The 20843-nt window shown below is 34.5% G+C and overlaps 2 protein-coding genes across 6 annotated transcripts; one reads left to right on the top strand and one right to left on the bottom strand.

Annotated features, from left to right (window-relative positions):
• Positions 1-11101: 11101 nt before the first annotated feature.
• LOC145091500 (uncharacterized) lies at positions 11102-13632 on the bottom strand. Of its 5 annotated transcripts, none has more exons than XM_079029236.1 (7): positions 13483-13632; positions 13148-13259; positions 12789-12883; positions 12482-12725; positions 12213-12409; positions 11798-11985; positions 11102-11607 (listed from the first exon to the last, which is right to left on the bottom strand). In XM_079029236.1, the coding sequence occupies exons 3-7, from the start codon at positions 12881-12883 to the stop codon at positions 11321-11323; spliced, it is 1011 nt and encodes a 336-aa protein (XP_078885362.1). In that variant the 5' UTR covers positions 13148-13259; positions 13483-13632; the 3' UTR covers positions 11102-11320. The 5 variants fall into 5 exon arrangements, with proteins under 5 accessions (XP_078885362.1, XP_078885363.1, XP_078885365.1 ...); XM_079029237.1 differs by having other exon boundaries at positions 13490-13623; XM_079029239.1 differs by having other exon boundaries at positions 13148-13281; positions 13483-13497.
• Positions 13633-16804: 3172 nt separating this feature from the next.
• On the top strand, positions 16805-18686 carry LOC145091499 (DET1 complexing ubiquitin ligase). The gene is made up of 4 exons (XM_079029235.1): positions 16805-17012; positions 17849-17909; positions 18087-18148; positions 18382-18686. Exons 1-4 carry the CDS (start codon positions 16926-16928, stop codon positions 18469-18471), a joined length of 300 nt encoding a protein of 99 aa, XP_078885361.1. The 5' UTR covers positions 16805-16925; the 3' UTR covers positions 18472-18686.
• Positions 18687-20843: the final 2157 nt, after the last annotated feature.

Genomic DNA, 20843 nt, shown 5'->3' with positions numbered 1-20843 from the left:
TATAATGCAGTAAATTTTTGAGAATTTTTAATTTGAAAAAAAAACCAAACAATCCATAATTTGCCAAGTGGAATAAAATTTAATTGAAAAAAGTATAAAAATGTCATGTGTCATATTGAATGAGGTGGTGACACGTGGCATAAAATCTTCATTTATTAAGGGAGATTTAGTTTCCATAAATTAAACATACCATAATGATATTAATTTCAAATTTTAAATTTTAAATTTCAATTTCAAATAAATTTACAATTTAAACCTTTGCGTTTAACATTTTGTAATAATTAATCTGTTTGATACACGGGTCTGATAACTAAATACATAATTTTAATTTATTTATTTTTTGCATGTTTTTTTTTCTCATAACTTTTATTTATTTCAAATTTCAAATTCAAATAATCTTCTCATTTAATCGTTCGTATTTAACATTTTGATTTAATTGACGCGTATAATATACAGATCTCACAACTAGTATATAAATATACATAAAAACAAATATAAATAAATAATTTAAAAATAATACTTTAAAATATAATATGTTTAAAAAAGATTTCATTAAATAAACAAGTTTAGTAAAAAATTAGCAAAACTATAAAAGATTTTATTAAAAATGATTAAAGTAGTTATAAAAAAATAAAATAAAGTTATATATAGTTAAGAGGGTTAAAAGACATAGGTTCAGATGTGACCAAGAAGATCACACACACACACACACATATATATATATATATATTTAGATATGTGGTATTTTATCTATATCTATGAACTGTTGGAGTAGAATTTCATTTATTTTTGTATTTAGTCTATGAATTAAAACTTTTATTTTTTTATCATTTATATGTATGCATAGAGACATTTTTGCAACAACGTGTACACTAAAAGATTTTTTTTCATACTTTCTTAAAGTATGTTGTTATTCTCAATGACCGAAGGTGATTGATGTTTCACACAACCACCGCCACCCAATTTATATATCTACTATATGTGTTTCTCATCATAGTCACAAATCAAAACCACATGTTTCTCGATCTAATTGTCTTCGACTTTCATCTTGATGTATGCAACTACACCAAACACAATTTGAATATTTTCTATCATATAGTGGTAGAAAACGTAAGCATCGATGCTTTGACCGAATACATATGTAACGGATTCCAAATGTTTATGGATACTTATGAAAGTATGATCATGCTTAATGGTTTAAAGAAGAAATATTTTCTTTCAGGTTATAGATATTTGAGTTATAATAAGGTTTTTAGTATGTTCAGAAAATGAAAGTTCTACGAGGATTATGCTCTTAATTATATTGAATTTTGTGTTCTTATGTTTAGTTTAAGTATTAAGTCTCGATATGAGTTTTAGTTAATTGATGGCTTTCGAGTAGTAACTCAATGAATTCAATGGTCCGCTTATGTTCTTATAGTTATATGTAGAGGTGCATAAAATTGATTTTTTATTCTTTTAAATCACGAAAAAGGGGTATTGTTTTGAAATTGGTTTCAGATTGGGCCAACGATGTAAAACGTGGGCTAAATCGACATGGATTGAAATTAGATTTCAATGAAAATTAATCTGAACCTGTAGGGGGCGGTTGGAATCCAATTTGAAAGGGACAAAACCGATTTTTTATGTAAATTATATATATATATATATATATATATATATATATATATATATATATATATATATATATATATATATATATATATATATATATGGTTGGTTCAAATGAAAACCAAAAAAGGTTAATAACTCTAAAAATCATTTTTTGAAATTTTCATTAAAAGCATTTTGGACAAATCAAACATTAATATTATATTAAGCAAAATTTTCGATTCTCTAGTTTCAACAAGTTGCCACTTGTTGTTAGACCGCCCTCGGATCACCGCCGAACCGCCATCAGACCACAGCCTGGCTAACACCAAATTCAATGTTATTTTTCTGATCGTATTCACACATTAATAGAACAAACATTGTAATTCTCATTTCTTTGGTAATAATTTTTAACACATACTATGTCATTTTTGTAGCCAAATTTACAAAATTTTAAAAATAAAATAAAATTGTGCTTTGACAGATTCAAATTTCTTTTTTCTAAATTTTAGATTTCTTTAAAATAAAATAACGGTTTAAAATATCATATTCACAGTTTAATAAATATCTTAATTCAAGAATACGTAGTTTATTATTTTCATTCATATTTTAACACAAAAATTATATAAAATTTACAACTTCATATAGTTCATTGTTAGTTTAATACATAAAATTCACAACATAATATAATACAATCTATTATACACTAATTCACTTATTTAAAGAAGTCAAAATCAAACTTTACCAACACCACCAACTAACACACCCCGCCACCAACCACATGGGTCACCATCACAATCATCATTCATTCCAAATCAAATATGTACATAAAATCATTAATAAAGTGCTTAAATGTTATATATATTCACAATTTAATAAACCAATTATTTCACTTATTATAAGTTTAATGCAAAATAATTATAAAAATTAATACATTCTTAAATATTTATACAACACAAATATATATATATATATATATATATATATATATATATATATATATATATATATATATATTCACAAGAAAATTAATACAAACATTCATACATAAATCATTTATATTTTATCACAAAATTCATTAGAAATTCACAGCTTAATACAGTTAATTCACAATGTAAACAAATAATTCATAACTTAATGCAGTCAATTCACAATTTAAAACACAAAAATCACAGTTTGGTATACAAAATTCACAGCTTAATATATTTAATTCACAGTTTAAACAGACAATCCACATCTTAATGCAGTTAATTTAAAGTTTAAAATAAAAAAATCACAACTTAATACAATTAAATTCACAGTTTAATACACAAAAAGTATAACTTCATAACCATATTATCAACTTAAAAACTTTTAATACTATCAATTCACAGTTTAATATATACAGTTCACAACTTAATACACAATATTTACAACTTAATATAGTCAATTCATCAAGTAAACAGAAAATTTACAGTTTAACGCGGTCAATTTACAGTTTAAAACAAAAAAAAAATCACGGCTTGATACACAAAACTCACATGTCAATACAATAAATTCTCACTTTAATACACAAAAAATATGCATTCATATCTATATTATCAACTTCAAACTCTTCATACAGTCAATGCACAACGTAATACACAAAATCCAAAGTTTAGTACAATAAATTCACAATTTAATTCAAACTTAACAACAATTAAAACTAAGATTAACAAAAGTAGACAAAAAATAAGATATTAAAATATTAAATTCACCACATTCATTCACAATTTAATACATTAATTCAGATGCCCACTTAAGGGTTTTCACTGTGCAATTTAGATTAAAAACCGCAAACCGCACTGCATATGCGATTTGATTTTTTTGGAAAACACAAATCGTACTGTGAAAGTTCTAAACCGCAATATGTGGTGTGGTGCAGTGCTTGTAGTTTTATGCGGTTTGAAAAACTTTTAATATGTAATCTAACCAAGGCTAAATGTAGTTATATATGTTCGAAGCAATATTATTGGATATAATCAAAATTTTAAAAAACACATAGGAGAAATTAAAAAATGAAAAAATAAAATAAAATAAATTTTGTTTTGGGTTACTTCACACAAACAATCAAAATACATATATGATTAATCAAAAGTTTTTGCCTTTAGGATCTAATTTGAAGCACCAAGCTTAAGCTATAAAAGTAATTTCGTTAAAAGCAAGTGAAAGTTTACTCAATAGGTGAGCCATAACAGAGAGCAAATGAAAGGTTACTCAATAGGTGAGCCATACACAGAGGGCAAATGCGTTCTAATATTAAAAAACATATTCTATTTTTGTTTTCATGAAAAATCATTGAATCTTTTGCTTTAATAGCAAACTATTTTATGCATTCTACTTAAATTCGTTTTTAAGTTTCAATCTGTATGACCAATTTGGTTGATTTTTTAAGTATCGCATACATCTAACGAGTGTTACATATATTCTTCACGGTTTGAACTGCAGTCTCCTAATCAAAAATCACAAACCACACAGCAAAGTGTGGTTTGACAAAATTACAAACCGTAATCCACGGGATGAAGATGTAAGGTATCTACCTGATACATGATGCAACCTTGATGCTTACGAAAAGAAAACAGAACAGGAAGGAAGAATTCTGAAGAGCAAAGGTGGGAACAGAAGAACGAAAACAGTGGAAAATACAATGAGAGGAACTGAGATTACTTGCTAAATAATGCTCTTTATTGTTGGAAAAACTTTGTAAAATAAAACTAAAACAATACCCACATTTTTATACTAAAACCCGTAGTATCCTAAAATAACACAAATAACGCTTAAAAGGTAACTTTCTTAAAATGCCCCCAAGGCTATTTTTGTCCCCAATTCTGAATTATTCCAACAGAACACCCCTATAACTATTTATAATATTCACAACTTAATGTCTTATATATCTCATTAGGCATTTCAACAAACATATTGTAGGCATATGATCTAAGAACTTTTTGTATTTCAATAAATTCTTAATAATCCCTCACAAACTCAACTTAAATACACAGAAATGGCTATAACTATTTAAGTGTCCAACCAATCAATTGAACGCAAATGTGGTGCTATAACTATTTAAGTGTCCAACCAATCAATTGAACGCAAGTGTGGTACTGATCTAGAAACTAAATGATAGCTCAAACTAGAACGATAACAAAGAAATCCCACAATTACAAAGGTGGGTGCTCTCCCAAGTTCAAAAGAACTGTTTCATTGATTTTTCACATAAGGAAGAAACAAGACTCACTCTCCATATAAGAAGGAGGGCAGGGGACAAAAAAAGACAACCTAACGACCCAGACACTCCTACCCCACTACTAACAATCATGAGTGGAACAAAAAGAAAATAACAGACTCTCAATACGTAAAGACAAGACAAAAACGTCAACCAATAAGAAAATAAATTAAAGGATCCGAAATGATCAAGTTGGGCTAGATGGAGTGGGCCTGTTTTCTTCCTACTATAGACCAATGAGTCCTTAGGCCTATCAATACCCGCCTCCCAAACTTTAACCTTGCCCTCAAGGTTAAATTTTGGAAACTGTGTGTTCACTCGAACATAGTCTTCCCAGGTAGCTTCCTTTTGTGAGAATCCCTTCCATTGGATCAAGACCTCCTGGCCTTGTTCTGGCCCTTTTTTTGCACGTACTCCTCACAGTAGCATTGGTTGCATGATCAGTTCTAAGTCTTCATTGAGTTGGGATGGTAACTCATTGGTGGTAAGGGACTTCCGTGAGTTGCACGAAGCTGCGACACGTGGAATACGGGATGGATGTTGGCAGTCGGGGGAAGGTCGAGTTTCTATGCCACCTTGCCAATCTTGTTCAAGATCCGGTAGGGCCCATAGTAGCAAGGTGAGAGTTTTTCATATTTTCGTTTTGCGAGACTTTGCTGTCTGTATGGTCTTAGCTTCAGGAAGACCATGTCCCCTTCCTCAAACGCTATGTCGCATCGGTGCTTGTTGGATTGTAATGCCATTTGTTGTTGGGCCCTGATGAGGTTCATGCGCAAATCATCCAAAATGGCATCTCTATTTGTCAACAGTTGATCAATAGTATCCAGGTTTGTTTGTTGCCCCTCGTATCTGATGATGGGGGGTGGGTCTCGACCATAGAGGGCCTTGAAAGGGGTACAGTTAGTGGACGAATGGTGAGTGGTGTTGTACCACAATTCAGCCCAAGCGAGCCAAGAGGACCAATTCTTGGGTTTTTCCGAATAGAAACACCTTAGATATGTTTCTAGACAACGGTTTACCACCTCCGACTGCCCATCCGTTTGGGGATGGTAGGTCGTACTTTGCTTCAGCTGCACCCCGTGGAGTTAGAGAAGTTCTTTCCATAACTGACTGAGGAAGATTGTGTCCCTGTCACTAATGATGGACGAAGGGAAGCCGTGTAGTCTTACAATTTGCTTGATAAACTCCCCTGCAACCTTGGATGTTGTAAACGGGTGTTTTAGAGGGATGAAGTGGGCGTATTTCGTCAAGCGGTCCACGACCACCCATATGGTATCCCACCCTCCGGATTTTGGGAGCCCTTCGATGAAGTCCATTGTGACTTCATCCCAAGTCTGCGAGGGAATAGGAATTGGCTGTAAGAGTCCTGTTAGGGATGTGTTGAGTGCCTTATGTGTTTGGCACACTTGACAATTTTTGACATATTCCCCTATAGATGTTCTCATCCCCTGCCAATACAACTTAGCTGCCATTCTTAAGTATGTTTTCTTTTCTCCCCCATGTCCGCCAATGGGCGAGTCATGAAAAGCAGCCATAATTTCTGGGAGTAAGGGAGACGTGGCAGGGATGACTAATCTACCCTTATACAAGAGGTTCCCTTGGTAAATTGTGAAACCTTTGTGTGAGTTCGGTTCTTTTTCCACTTCTGACTTGATTCTTTGGATAAATTCATCGATCCCTGGAGATTTCATCCTTCAGCTTGTCCCATAATTGCCAAACTCCCATTTGAAGGTTGTTGCACTGTATGGGAAATTCCTTTCTAGACAAGGCATCTGCTACTCGATTGCTGGCACCGGGTCGATATTGAATCTCGAAGTCAAACCCCATAAGCTTAGAGACCTGCCTTTGGTAATCACTCCCGATCACCCTTTGCTTAAGGATGTATTTGAGACTTAGCTGATCCGTGCGAACAACAAACCTTTTCCCCACAAGGTAAGGTCGCCATTTGAGGACCGCCATTACAATGGCCATAAGTTCCTTTTTGTAGATTGATTTCAATTGCGCTTGGGGTCCCAAAGTGGTGTTGTAGTATGCGACTGGTCGTTGTTCCTGCATCAAGACGGCCCCTAGCCCATGCCATGATGCATCCGCTTCAATAATGAAGGTCTTGTTGAAATCCGACATGGCTAAGACTGGGACCTTAGTCATGGCTTGTTTGAGGAACACGAATGGCCTTTCCGCTTCTTCGTTCCACCCGAACCTGTCCTTCTTAAGTTGTTCTGTGAGAGGCTTCGCTATGTTTGCGTAGCCCTTTACAAATTTCCTGTAGTATCCGGTAAGCCCCAAAAAACCCCTTAGTCCCTTGATGTTTTTTGGGGTGGGCCAGTCTTGCATGGCCTGTATTTTGTTCTTCTCTGCTGATACTCCCTCGTACGACACTTCATGCCCTAGGTACGTGAGGCGTTCCTTCCCAAACTCACACTTCTTGTAATTCACAAATAGTCGATGCTCCTTTAGGATGTTGAGGGCAGTTAACACATGCTCACGGTGCAGCTCCTCGCTTCGGCTATATATAAGGATGTCGTCAAAAAAAACTAGGATGAACTTCCGAAGGTAGGGGCGGAATACATCATTCATTAGGGCTTGAAAGGTGGCTGGCACGTTGGTGAGACTGAAGGGCATTACCTTGAACTCGTAATGCCCGTCGTGTGTCCGGAATGCGGTCTTAGGGACATCTTCAACTCGAACGCGTATTTGGTGGTAGCCGGATTTCAAATCCAATTTGGTGAAGACGACTGAACCATGCAAATCATCAAGTAATTCATTGATCATCGGAATTGGGAACTTGTCCGGTACTGTCGCCCTGTTCAAGGCTCTATAATCTACGCAAAACCGCCATGATCCATCCTTTTTCTTGAGAAGTATTATTGGGCTAGAGTAGGGACTGTTGCTTGGTTGAATTATATCCGCGTTCAACATCTCTGTGATCATTTTTTCTATTTCATTCTTTTGGTAATGAGGATACCTGTAGGGTATGACGTTGATTGGGGCTGTCCCTTCCTTGATGACTATCTGATGCTCCAATTTCCTTGGAGGAGGCAACCCTGTTGGGTCTTGGAAGATACACCCAAAAGCTTGAATCACATCTTACAAAAAAGTTGGGACAGGTGTAAGGTTTTCAGCTCCTGCCTCAGTATTGCTGAGCTCGATTAGCACCCCGCTGCCTTTTTTCCCCACAGTACGAGTCATTGCCCTAAAGGAGATTAAAGATTTCCCCAGGGATTTGTCTCCTTCGATTCTAGCCCTCCTTCCCCTACAACAAATTCCATAATTTGTTCCTTCTAATTTGAATTCGTCTCTCCAAGAGTCTCCAACCATTGCATACCTAGAATAACATCGAAACTTCCTAACCTCAAGGGAAGGAAGTCCTCAGTGATGTCGAGCCCTTTAAGATGGAGCACGATCCCCTTGCATATCCTTGTTCCTCTCTCATTGTCTCCAGTACCCATCCTCACCCTATATGGCTCGGTTTCTTCTACGGGAATTTCTAGCGTGGTTATCAATTGGGAAGAGATGAAGTTATGGGTGGCCCCTGGATCAATTAGGGTCACCACCGGCTGGTTCCCAATAGCACCTCTCACTTTCATCGTCTTTGGGGAGGAGAGGTCGGCGACGGAGTTAAGGGACACCTCCACTTCTGGGTTGACTTCAGTGCATACCAAAGTAGCTGGATCCGCGTCGTCTGCTTCGTCTTCAGTGTTATGGTCTTCGTCAATTAGTATCATGTTAATCTAGGATTTACAAACATGCCCCTTGAACCACCGCTCGTCATAGCGGAAACACACGCCTCGACTCTTTTTTTCTTGGATTTGAGCCTCTGTCAGTGTTCGATGAGGACGGTTGAACCCACTCGCTTTATCCGATTACGTGATGGCGATTCCATGTGTGGGTTTTCCCCCAATTTTCCTTTTACCCGGTTGGGTGCTCCAGTTTCCCAGCGCCCCAAATCCACTAGCGAACAGGGCCCGATTCCTCTCCTCTATTTACTGGGCTAGATCGATTGCACGACCCAAATCCATGGGAGCCCACAATCTCAGTTCGGTTTTGATTTGCTCCGATAACCCGTCCATGAAGTTTCCCAGAGCGGCCCGTTCTGTCACTCCCTCTAAAGGAGCCGATAACTCGATGAATCGGCGTACATACTCCTCAGCCGTTCCAGTCTGAGTTAAGGCGGACCACTGTTCGTACAAGTCGCCACCGTGAATCGGTCGGAATCTGCTTAAGAACACCTCCTTCAGTTGATCCCACGTGGTTATCATCGATCGTTGGCTCATCCATCGATACCACGCCAGAGCATCGCCACTTAAACTAAGAACTGCCACCGTTATCTTCTCTTTATCCAACAGTTGATAGATAGCGAAGTATCGCTCCGCTTGTAGAATCCATCCATCCGGATCTACCCCATCAAACTACGACATGTCGATCTTCCGATGTCTAAACTCATATCTTCCTCCCCCGGTGTTGTTTGGACTCTGGTAGAGGGTTCCAAACACGATTCCATTGCCGCCGGACCCTCCTGGTCCAGAGCCTCCCGGTACTGAGTTAACTGGTCCAGACCCAACGATCACAGAGCTGGCCGACCCCTTGCTTCTATTCAATGGCGGACCAGAGGGAGTAGTGTTACCTGAAGGTGGGATGGGTGGATTGTTGCGACCATTCTGCGCTCCTGCTATCATATCCAGCCTCTCCAGAACCTTATTCAGGCTCATCTATAGTTCATCTTGACGTTGGTTCATTTGGTCCTGGCCCTGAAGAAGACTGTACATTCTTAACTTCATCTCTTGGATATCAGTTCCATGAGATTGAAGATGAACCTGCATGACTCCCACTTGCTCTTCGACCTTCTTCACAGCCGCCGCCTCTTTGGAAGCGCTTCCCATTGAATCTTGAGTGCTCTGATACCAATTGATAGCTCAAACTAGAACGATAACAAAGAAATCCCACAATTATAGAGGCGGGTGCTCTCCCAAGTTCAAAAGAACTGTTTCGTTGATTTTTCACATAAGGAAGAAACAAGACTCCCTCTCCATATAAGAAGGAGGGCAGGGGACAAAAAAAGACAGACGACCAATACAGCCTAACGACCCAGACACTCCTACCCCACTACTAACAATCATGAGTGGAACAAAAAGAAAATAACATACTCTCAATACATAAAGACAGGACAAAAACGTCAACCAATAAGAAAATAAATTAAAGGATCCGAAATGATTAAGCTGGGCTAGATGGAGTGGGCCTGTTTTTCTTCCTGCTATAGACCAATGAGTCCTTGGGCCTATCACTAAATATGTTTTTCTTACTTTATTTCTTGACAGATTTCATCGATGTCACTTAACAATGATATAAAAATTGGATTGTAAGTTTTTATTTAATAAAAATTTGATGTATAAAATATCTGAATCACAATTAAGAGTTCGATTGAATACCTTATTCAATTTTCGTTTCTTCTCTTTGTAAGCCATAGTAAAAGTCTTAGTTGGCAATCTGATAGCAAATAAAATTCACTTTAGTTTGCGATTTAGATCCGAGCTGGTAGATAAGGGAGACTGTCGTGAAGAAAAGCAACAACAATAGTAGATGTTGCAACCGGCAGAGAAGGGTGGTGGTGGTGGATTTTCGCCTGACTTAAGAGTTATTCCCGATAGCTAAAAAAAAACAATTTAAACTTAGATTTAGATTCAAGCTATCAGAGGAGGGAGATGACGGTGAAGAAGAGGAGCGATGACAGTGTAGGTCGCGATTGGCGGACTAGGGCGGCGGTCGTGGATTTTAACCGGTGGTAAAGACAGCAAAAGGGTAAAGGGAGGTTGGTGATTTTCTGGAACGACAAAAAAGAAACAAAAGGGAACGAACATAGATAAGGAAAAGGGGCCGATTGAAATTGGATGGTAATTTTACTCTATTTACAATAATGTTACATTTTATTTTAACGGTTATGGTGGTTCTCATATCTATATATATATATATATATATATATATATATATATATATATATATATATATATATATATATATATATATATATATATTAGCAAAATATGCCTCCCTCAAGTAAACCCAAATCGTAAGATATGTTGTGAAGTAATGTTTCAACATCCCCAACATTCATAATTGGTTCAATGTAGTAACCGGAGGCATATCTGTAAAATATTTTATAAATTTTGCTTTAATCAGTTATATCATTTCAGAAAACAACATTTCATTTCTCTTTTCAAACTCCGGTATGCTGAAAGCGTAATCGTGCTCTTCATCATTATCCAAGTATTGAGATTTATCCAACTCATTTTCATCATTTTAATCACATCTTGTTTAATTTTAACAACGCAACAACACAAAAGGGTTAAATCTCATCCTCTCCTCTCCAACAAATTAATTACGTAATTTAATCAACAAGTGTGTTTATGTGAAAAAATAGAAACATCTGCAAAGAAGAAAGAACTCAGTAGCTATGCCCCTATGAGTATGATTCCTTTACCCATTCAGACACTTTTATTTTACCTTGTTGAGTAGAAAAGATGTTCGAAGCTGAGCATCATCTTTTATAAAACTCCACCACATGTAAGTAAGTGGGATTGTTGTGGCATGCCAAACCGCATGTGCATCAATAAATCCTTGGTATGGAGGAAAATCATATATTTCTAAAAGCATTGCTAATGCACCCAAAACTATCACAAACCATAGTTTTACACGTGATGGATGATGACTTATTCCACCCCATATTCCCCATATTAATAGCTGTGCAACTCCCATGCTAACACACACTTTCATGTTCCACCCTGATCATCATTTTTATAAATAAATAAAAAATTAATGTTGTGAAATAGTATACCGTCTTGTATTGTGATTATCGATTTATTTTTTCCAATCAAGCCATAATAGTTTCAGACATCTTTTCAAATTAATCATATTGACATAGTATGATATAACAATAACAGCAAGGTCAAAATGGTAAATTTGGAAACTTACCGTAATCAAGTTTGTAGTTGTTGAGGTACAAAATGTGGGTGGTGACAAATGCAATCAAAGGGGCAGAAACCATGACTCTTGCAGCCTCCAGCCTCACATTGAAGCTTCTTAATATGGATACAATCAGCGAGTATCCAAGCAATGCAATTGCAGAATAGTAGTCTAGCTTTTCTGTCAATTCCACATCTCTGTGTACATAACAACAAAATTTATAAAACTTTGTTATTTAATATATATATACTTGGGAAAAACACTCATGTAGGTAGTCTTTGGTATATGCAGTAATCGAAGAGGGAATGGAATGAAAATCTTGTTTGTTTGTCAAATAGGAACAGAATGGAGCATTCCCCCATGAACTCATTCCATTCCTTTGTGATTTGATTCCATCATACCAAAGAGACACTGATAAACTCACCGACTGTGAAAAACAGCACTCCAAAACCAGGAATTCAATGCTAGAAGCCCATATAGATGCCATAAACCAGCATAATCATAGTAAGGCTTTTTATCTGGTTTCATAGGTAGCTTGTAATGCAAAAGAATGAAGAAGGAAAGCCACCCATGAAAGTGCATTGCTAAATTCAGAGCAGAAAATGCAACAGAAGCAGGCTCCTGGGAAAAAAAAAATATTTTTTGAAGATCAATAAATGTTATTTAGAATCAAATTTGAGGTGTTAAGATTACCTGAATTCCGAATACCCTTTTAAAAGGCCATTTTCCATGATACTTGACTGGTTTTTGACCAGATGATGCACGTTCTTGCTCCTTTTTTAACATACAGTGGTACCTACAATCACTTTGGCAATCCCATTGAGGTTCTTGCATGTACCAAGGACCATCTAGAGGGGTACCATTAGATGAGATGTTGCAGTGTGGAAGGCATGTATCTCCCACACATCCAATTTCTTCACAGTCTATTAGGCATGACCTAGATCAGGTACAAAAAAGATGTGTAAGTTTTCCTTTGAAAGATGATACAAGGTTTACTTACCTATATGAGGGGTCAGCATCACCGATGCTTCCATGAAGAACACCCAAGGAACAAGAAAGTGACAAAAGGAAACTGATCCAGTAGCAACGTAGCATCTGATCAGAAAATTGTTTTACTCATGTTAGAACGAATAAGATTCATATGATAATAATGTTGATGCAAGAATAGTCCAATTTAATTATTTAGACGATGCAATTTTGTTTGAATCGACTAGTTGATTTTGGGTTCAAAAAAATCAGTAACCTAATACAGAATGCTTGATAACTTGATTCATGATTCAACTAAAATCAAATCGGATAAAACTTGTTTGAAACCACTTCCTTTCATTATATGTTGGCTTAGAGTCTTGGATTTGTTACCTGCAGCGATGAACGGCGGTCCGGCAGCGATGGCAGTGAAGCAATGAACGGCGGCGTGGGTTGTGTTGTTGGGACTTAGGAGAGCGATTCGATCTGATGCTGAAATTGACACCTGATTTGAATCATACAAGCAACTGTAGTAAATACCTAGTCAATTAGTGAATCAACTAATGTGATTATAGAGCACATAATGGTGTACGAATACTGATTTGCGAGTTAAACTAATTCCGAGAAACTAATCGCTGATTAGTGGCAAAAATTTCTCGACGGAGCTTGTAAATCAAATATCAGAAACCATTAAACGGAGTTTGAGAAATAGAAGAAGTAATCTTTACCGTTTACCTTGTGGAACTTCCGCCTGGTTCACCTCGTCAATGCTATGTGTGTGAGTCGAAGAGAAATTATATGAACCTCCGTTTTCCTTTTATCTACGCAAATAGTCCTTCATATATCCACAAATATACTCCTTGCAGTTTTGTAACACAAATCACCGTGAACTTAAGCCTTTGTGGTCCTTTATGTTTATATCTTCAAACATTATTTTTAAATTACACTTAAAAAAAGATAAACATCATTTAATTTTCTTAAATGTTTCTTAAAAGGAAGATGAATATCTAAAATGCATGAAAGATACTAACTTCATAGTTCATCTCTATAATGTTTATATCCTAACAATGTTTTATCATCTTTATAAACCAATGATTCTTTGAAAATGTTTAAAGGCAGAAATAATCAAGGATTTTAGAGATTTGGTGGTCTCAAAACAGGCAATGGCGAAGCCCCATGAGAGTTAGGGTATACATAACTAATTAATTTATGAGGAACAGCCTAAAAAAAAATTAGACTTCACCCCTAAAAAAGATAACCATGCCACAAATGCAAAGTAGTTATGGAAGAATGTGGCTCGAACCATCATAGAGGTGGTAAAAAAATAATTAGAAGACACTTCTACCATATTCATTGATATTTCCTAGAAGAGTAAACATTGGACCATACCCACTGTTGAAGCCATATTCAAAGGGGTACATCAATCTATTGAACTATAAAAAAAGTGATGGATAAAACCAAAACTTTTTATACAATGTCTAAAATCGGATTGGACCTACTTTTTAAACCGGATGTCAAAAAGCTGCTAAAAATCGTTTATTTCAGATATTATGGAGCTCTTTAATAGAGTCCAACGGGTCATGCATTCTAATATCATATCTCCTAGATCCACAAATGTTGTTTTCAAAAGAATTGGTTTTGTCATCCAGAAAGGGCTAGCGGCGCAGCTTGTTGCCCGTTTGCCTTCAATCGATATGTATTAAACGTTCATTTTTAGAAAAAAATAAAAAAAATTATTTAAATATTTATTATAATATAAAATATGGAATAATAACTATCTTGACGAATCGGATATCCTTAAAATAGGTTTTTTCCTAAACTAAATCCGGATCGGATTTTAGATTTTCTAAAAACCAATTTGGATGTTCACCTCTTTAGTATAACATTAGAATTATTTTAATACTTAAATATTGAATTGTTTAATAATAAATTAGTAATTAACAAATAATTTCTCTCTTAGAAAATAAATTACAATAAGCAAAAATTTTAGTCAATTATTTTCGGGTTTTATTATCAAAACTTTAACTTTATTACTTTTTTTTTTCAAATTGCCTTTATAGATTCCGTTATAATAGACGACACCATCATCAAGATAATTTTGCCACCGGTTATTTCAATTATATGAAAAAAGTTGAGTATAAAAAAACTTAATGCAACAAGATTCGAATTTAATTAAATCATATTCTTAAGCTAACGGGTTTGATCAACAAGAGCCGCCAACTTTTCACGAGCATGGGTAAAGTTTATTATTATAAGTCAGTTCCAAGAATAGAACACTAATACACCATGGTTGCATGGTTGATCTTTGTAGGAGGGGTTTTTATTCAAACTAAATAATTACACCATGTAAATTCTTCATGAATGGTTACTACTTGATGCTTCCAAACTAAATAATTACACAATGTAACTTGAATCTTTTTGATAAATTTGAAGAGAAAATTCATCAAATGACCAATAGAAAGTATGTGTATCAAGCAATTAACTATGAAAAACTGAAATTTGTAAAATGACCATGACTTCTGCAGAGAGGGGCTCTGTGTAAGCCTTAAACCTCTCAGGGAATTGGACACGTAGGAAAAAAGACAAAAAAAAAAAAAAGATAGTTTACATACTTCTGTAGAAGATGTCTCTGCGGAAATGCATATGGCTCTACGGAACTATGAAGCCTCTGAGGATGTTTAACAAATAAAAAAACAATTTTTTATTTAAAAAAAAAAGGCTAATTCGACATAGGACACTATGGCTCCGCAGAAAGGTCATCTGCGGATCTGTTCTTCGTCCAAATAGCTCTAAGAAACTGTTCTTCGTTTGAAAATGACAAAATTCCTGATTTTCTAGCTGTTTACTCACCATATTTCGATCGATCGTTTCTTTCCCGTTTCCCTTCTTCGTTTGGCAACAGACCTCCCCCAAACCCTTCCTCCTTCCGCAACCAACACTACAAACCCGCTTTTCTGTTTGATGATTTTACAAAAATACATTTGCCACCTCATTTCCTCAGTGCTATTCAAGTTCCTCATAGGTTTAAGGCTTCGGCAGAGCCCTCTCTGCGGAAGTCATGATCATTTTACAAATTTCAGCTTTTCATGGTTAATTGCTCCATACACACCATTTTATTTGGTCATTTGATAAATTTTCTCAAATTTGAATACACATAGCACAAAATGGGGAGACCAAATTGCATACATTAATTACTAATATTTTATGCAAGAACACTCACCATTTTTAAAGCAATGAAACCAATTGTGACCCTTTACAACAATCTTCCTATCAACTATCTTTAATATCATCTTCAAAGCAGCATGACAATCTTTACAAACACGTAAATTCTTCGTTACCTTACTCTTACTCGGTGTCCCATGTCATGTTTGCATCAAACCAAAGACAACTGCTAACCTTCCACTATGCCAAAATAAAAATCTAACATTTTCACTATCTTCTATATCAAGAAGGACAACAAAAGTATTTGGTACATACCTTCTTACCCTCATGTCAGGGTTTAAATCGTTCAACGATGTCTTAGTCTTCATTCTAAATCCACACGCACATCATACGTTGTATAAAAACGATTATTAATGCTCTGATTAGAAGATGATGTCATCTTCAAAAGTTATAGGTTGTAACCTTTGGATAGTATCTAGCACATGATTTTGAACCCAAAGGAAGATTAATAGGCTCACGATGTTATACTATACCAAAAACAAATGGATGATGTTTAGATTTGGCCAAGTGTCTTTTTTTGCCATATCAGATCCCACGTGGCATGTTGCAAGCGGGCAAACGACTATTGCCAATTTCATTAGCTAAATCATGACAAATTCAAATTTTAAAATTTTAATTTAACAGGTTTTAAGGTTTAAGGACTAATTAATGACATTGCAAAATCCTACATTGCCAATTTTGTCATTACTCCTTTAATTTATATACATGCAAAGAAAATTCATTAGTTTTTTTTTTCAATAAAACCCATGGCCAATTGGTTATCTCGGGCCAAATCCGGAAAGAGTTATTATTGGTTCGAGATAAATGGGTCGTGACCAAAGACCAAAATGCACGCCACTGTTCACAAAAATGTGTCAAGTATCCCTAAACAATCAATTTCCTCATCTGTCCATCTCCAGAAACTGCGATTATCGGGGCTGAGAAATCTGTGGGACTGTAATCGATTTTAATGGGGTCGTGGATTGTTGGTAATTGGCCTTCCTTCGACCCCCACAACTTCAGCCAACTTCGCCCCAACGATCCGTCTGCTCCTTCCGTAAGCTCTCATCTCAATCTCATCACATCACATCACATCACATTTTCCGTCTTCTTTTCTTTTCTTTGTAATCAAATCACAACCCCACGGTTGATTTTCACCCTTAAATCATCATCGATTGAACATAACATTTGTGTTTTCGGGCTTAGTTGACCTGTCATTAAATGCATCTGTAGTAGTGTCGGTTTTCTTTAAATGAATCGCTTTTACAACTAGTGTAATGTCGATGCTGCTTTTTAAATGGTGTATATTTAATGAAAATGGTAGACTGAAATCTGATTTAGGGGTTCCTATGCTATTATTTTACTAATTGAATGATACTTGTTTTGAAATTGTTGGTGGTGTTTATCTAATTGTTGATGTTAGACTGGAATCTGATTTAGGATCTTGCCAAGTGAAATTGGAAATATTAACGATTTGCTCTTGTCCATATTAGGGTTAAAATTGATTATACAAGCTTGCTAATTGTCTGAGATGAACATGGTGATAGTCCATCTCCAGTGTATTTTACATCTCTGCTATTAATTTCACTTTGAACATTGTTTCTAAATCTTGTGGGAATTGGAGTATTAAAATGCATATTACATAGAATTATCAAAAGAGCAAACACCATAAAAATACAAATTTGGGAATACTTGCAATTGAAAAATTTAAGCATCCTATAGATAGAGATAGAGATTCATCTTCTTTAAAGATATCACAGTTAGCACCTATTCAAATTTATTAACTTATCTTCTATATTAGCTAAATGGATAAACATTAGTTTTACTTTGTTCAATAATATGATGGCAATTCTCTCAATTAATCACGAAAGCATTGCTTTACTTTTTGTTCAGAAGAAGACACCAATTACATATCATCCAACTCATGAACGAACTCTTCCACCACCTGACCAAGGTAACATAATTATATCCTACCCTTTCTTGTTTTTTTTTTTCAATTTTATTTTTCATATGGCTACACCTACACCAATGTTTTTTTAGTTGCTATAAAGTTCTATGTTTTTACTTTTTATAGAAGCATGTATAAACACAAGATCAGTTGTATTCTTAATTTGAAAGTAAATTTTTGCAGTAATATCTTCGGATGCCAAAAACATACTTCTGAGGCAATTCTATGAGCGTGGTGATGAAAAGGTGAAATTCTTTCTGTATTTATGTCATCACCTACTAAAAAAGACGAGTTTGCCCTTGCGGGTTATTGTCTCTATGTGTACAAATAAATGCATACACCAACTCAAAAAGACATGTTTATACTTGGGTTAGTGTGTTTATGTCTGCAAACACGCACACACACACACACACACGAATGCAAAAAAGACAAAAATACCCTTCATTGTCGTTTCATAACTTATCATTTCTGTCTGCAGTTGAGACCAAAGAGAGCTGCCCCTGAGAATCTGGCACCCGAGCAAGAATGCAAGCATCCAAGAGGTTCTTCTTCAGATCCTCTATCATGATGGATTCATGAGTAATCGAGTATGCATGCATAAATCATAATGCATTGCACATTGATGTAAATATTATTTGGTTGTCGATGCTATATGTGTGTTGTATGTTTTTGGGAAGCTATGAGATAAAGCCAATTGTTAATGCTTCATGGTGTGTACTTTCAGCTACACAGACTTGTACATTTTGCATTTATAAATATAACAAAAAAGTTGCATATGCATAAGCATGACATTTTCTTGGGCTGCTTTTTTGTAGTGACATTCATATATGAAATTTGTTATATGTAAGATAAACCCATAGCCCATAGTCACATAACATACAATGTATGTATATATATTATTATATCTCAATCCACAAAAATCAACACAAACTTATTCTTATTTTATAACTTATATAGATAGATATAGATTTTCAACGACACCTTTTATATTTACTAGGCGAATGTTCGCGTATTGCGTGGGATATAAAAAAAATGTTTTATATAAAAAATAAGTAAATCATTGTTATTAACAATTAAATAATAATTTCATAAAAATATAAAAAATGATTTTTAGTATTGTTATTATGTTGAACTATATTATAAGAGATAAGCTTGGAACTTGAAGTTGTTTTGTATATACAAAGTTATATGATTAAAATAGAAAAAAAATTAATTTTTAAAAATAAATAAATTGTTATTGTTATCTATTAAATAATAATTTCATATTAAATTAAAACGTTTATATTAAATATTATCATTATGTAGAAAATACGATAATAGATATATCTTTTTATCTATCTTAAATTTTATCATTCTGTATAACATATGATAATAAAGACAACTTTTTATCTTAAATAGTGAAAAAAATGTTTTGTATCATAAATATTACCACAAGTATGTAGAACATATGATGATAGTGACGTCTTTTATAAAGTTAAAACTTTAAATTGTATTACATACAGGGTTGTAAAACTTGGCTAACATAACCAAATACTCGGCATGTTACTTAAACTCAGCCTCCAACGGAAGCGAGTTTGCCTAACTCAGCCAAAAGACACTCAGATCCTTATTAAATTAAACTCGATCAAAATCTAAAAGATACGGTCCAAAATCATTTTCGAAATTCTGAAATTTAATTGGTCACTTGTCGACAAAGACAATCTCACCAAAGAATACACTCAACGTCCTACAAAGTTAGATGCAAGGAAGATCTCATGGCTTAGTCCCTTTGAAATATTTCACAACTTTTCCTATTTATAGAGGAGAATACATTCTCTTGTTACTCTCACGATCAATGTGGGATGAAGACATTTTAATTAAACTCATTTCTTTATTTGCCAATAATTTCATTTTGTTAAATAAAATATTAAATAATAAAAAAAACGTTATCCAAAAAATTTATTGTTCAATAGTTCCATTTTTCAGTAATCTCGTAAGTTGCTATAGAAAATTAAGTTTTTATTGAATAACTTTTTGTTAAATCCTAAAATCATAAATTCAGTTAGGTACTTAATATTGAAAGTTTGTTTATATGTATTTTCATGATTCAAAATGTCATTATAAAATGAATTCATTTATAAAATATAATCGAGTATATATTTCGTTCTTTTGAATGAAAGTGATTTTTCAAACAATTATAATTTTATGTTTAGGTAGATTTTTTTTTTATATTTATATAACATTATGTAACTTATAATATTATTATAAACAATTTGAATAATCATGGGTGTTTCAAATGTATGTGGTGAAAGGAAAATGCTCAATTTATTGGTCCAAATTGATCAAACTCGGACCGATTCAGCTTAATATACCAAACTACATAACATTTTTTCTATTGAAACCCGGTTTGTAAATATTTTGTGTTTTTGAATCAAATTTATTTTTCAAACAATTATAATTTTATGTTTTGGTAACTTATTTATCATATTATTAGAAACAATTTGAAAAATCATGGGCGTTTCAAATGTATGTGCTGAAAGGAAAATGCTTCCTTTATCGGTCCAAATTGATCAAACTCAAACTGATACAACTCAATATACCAAACTACATAACAACTTTTCAACTGAAATTCTGTTTGAACCTAAATTTTTTTTGTTCAAAACCATTTTCGGGATTCTAAAACTTAAATGGACAGTTGCCAATAAAGACAATTTCACCAAAGAATACCCTCAACATCCTAAAAAGGTAGGCATAAGGAAGTTCTCATGACTTGGTCCCTTTGAAACATTTTACAACCTTTCCTATTTATAGAAAATGAAACTTTCTCTTGTATACTCTCACCATCGATGTGGGGTGAAGACATTGTAATAAAACGCGCTTTCTTGTTAATAAAACATTATTCAACTTATTTAGTAAAACACCCTTTCTCTTGTTTACCCTTTCTTTATTGTTCAATAGTTC

Source organism: Lactuca serriola, chromosome 3 (assembly GCF_051521515.1).
Source record: "Lactuca serriola cultivar US96UC23 chromosome 3, Lser_US96UC23_V15, whole genome shotgun sequence".
NCBI lineage: Eukaryota > Viridiplantae > Streptophyta > Magnoliopsida > Asterales > Asteraceae > Lactuca > Lactuca serriola.
Note: the sequence above shows the minus strand (reverse complement) of the source record. Positions and strands in the feature narration are given on the sequence as shown.

Coding starts and splice junctions, on each gene's coding strand:
- LOC145091499 (XM_079029235.1), top strand. CDS start 16,926: ATGGGGTCGTGGATTGTTGGTAATTGGCCTTCCTTCGACCCCCACAAC. Junction 17,910..18,086: donor TCTTCCACCACCTGACCAAG/GTAACATAATTA, acceptor AAATTTTTGCAG/TAATATCTTCGGATGCCAAA. Junction 18,149..18,381: donor ATGAGCGTGGTGATGAAAAG/GTGAAATTCTTT, acceptor TTCTGTCTGCAG/TTGAGACCAAAGAGAGCTGC.
- LOC145091500 (XM_079029236.1), bottom strand. CDS start 12,883: ATGCTACGTTGCTACTGGATCAGTTTCCTTTTGTCACTTTCTTGTTCC. Junction 11,986..12,212: donor AGTGCTGTTTTTCACAGTCG/GTGAGTTTATCA, acceptor TTATGTACACAG/AGATGTGGAATTGACAGAAA. Junction 11,608..11,797: donor CAACTACAAACTTGATTACG/GTAAGTTTCCAA, acceptor AATGATGATCAG/GGTGGAACATGAAAGTGTGT.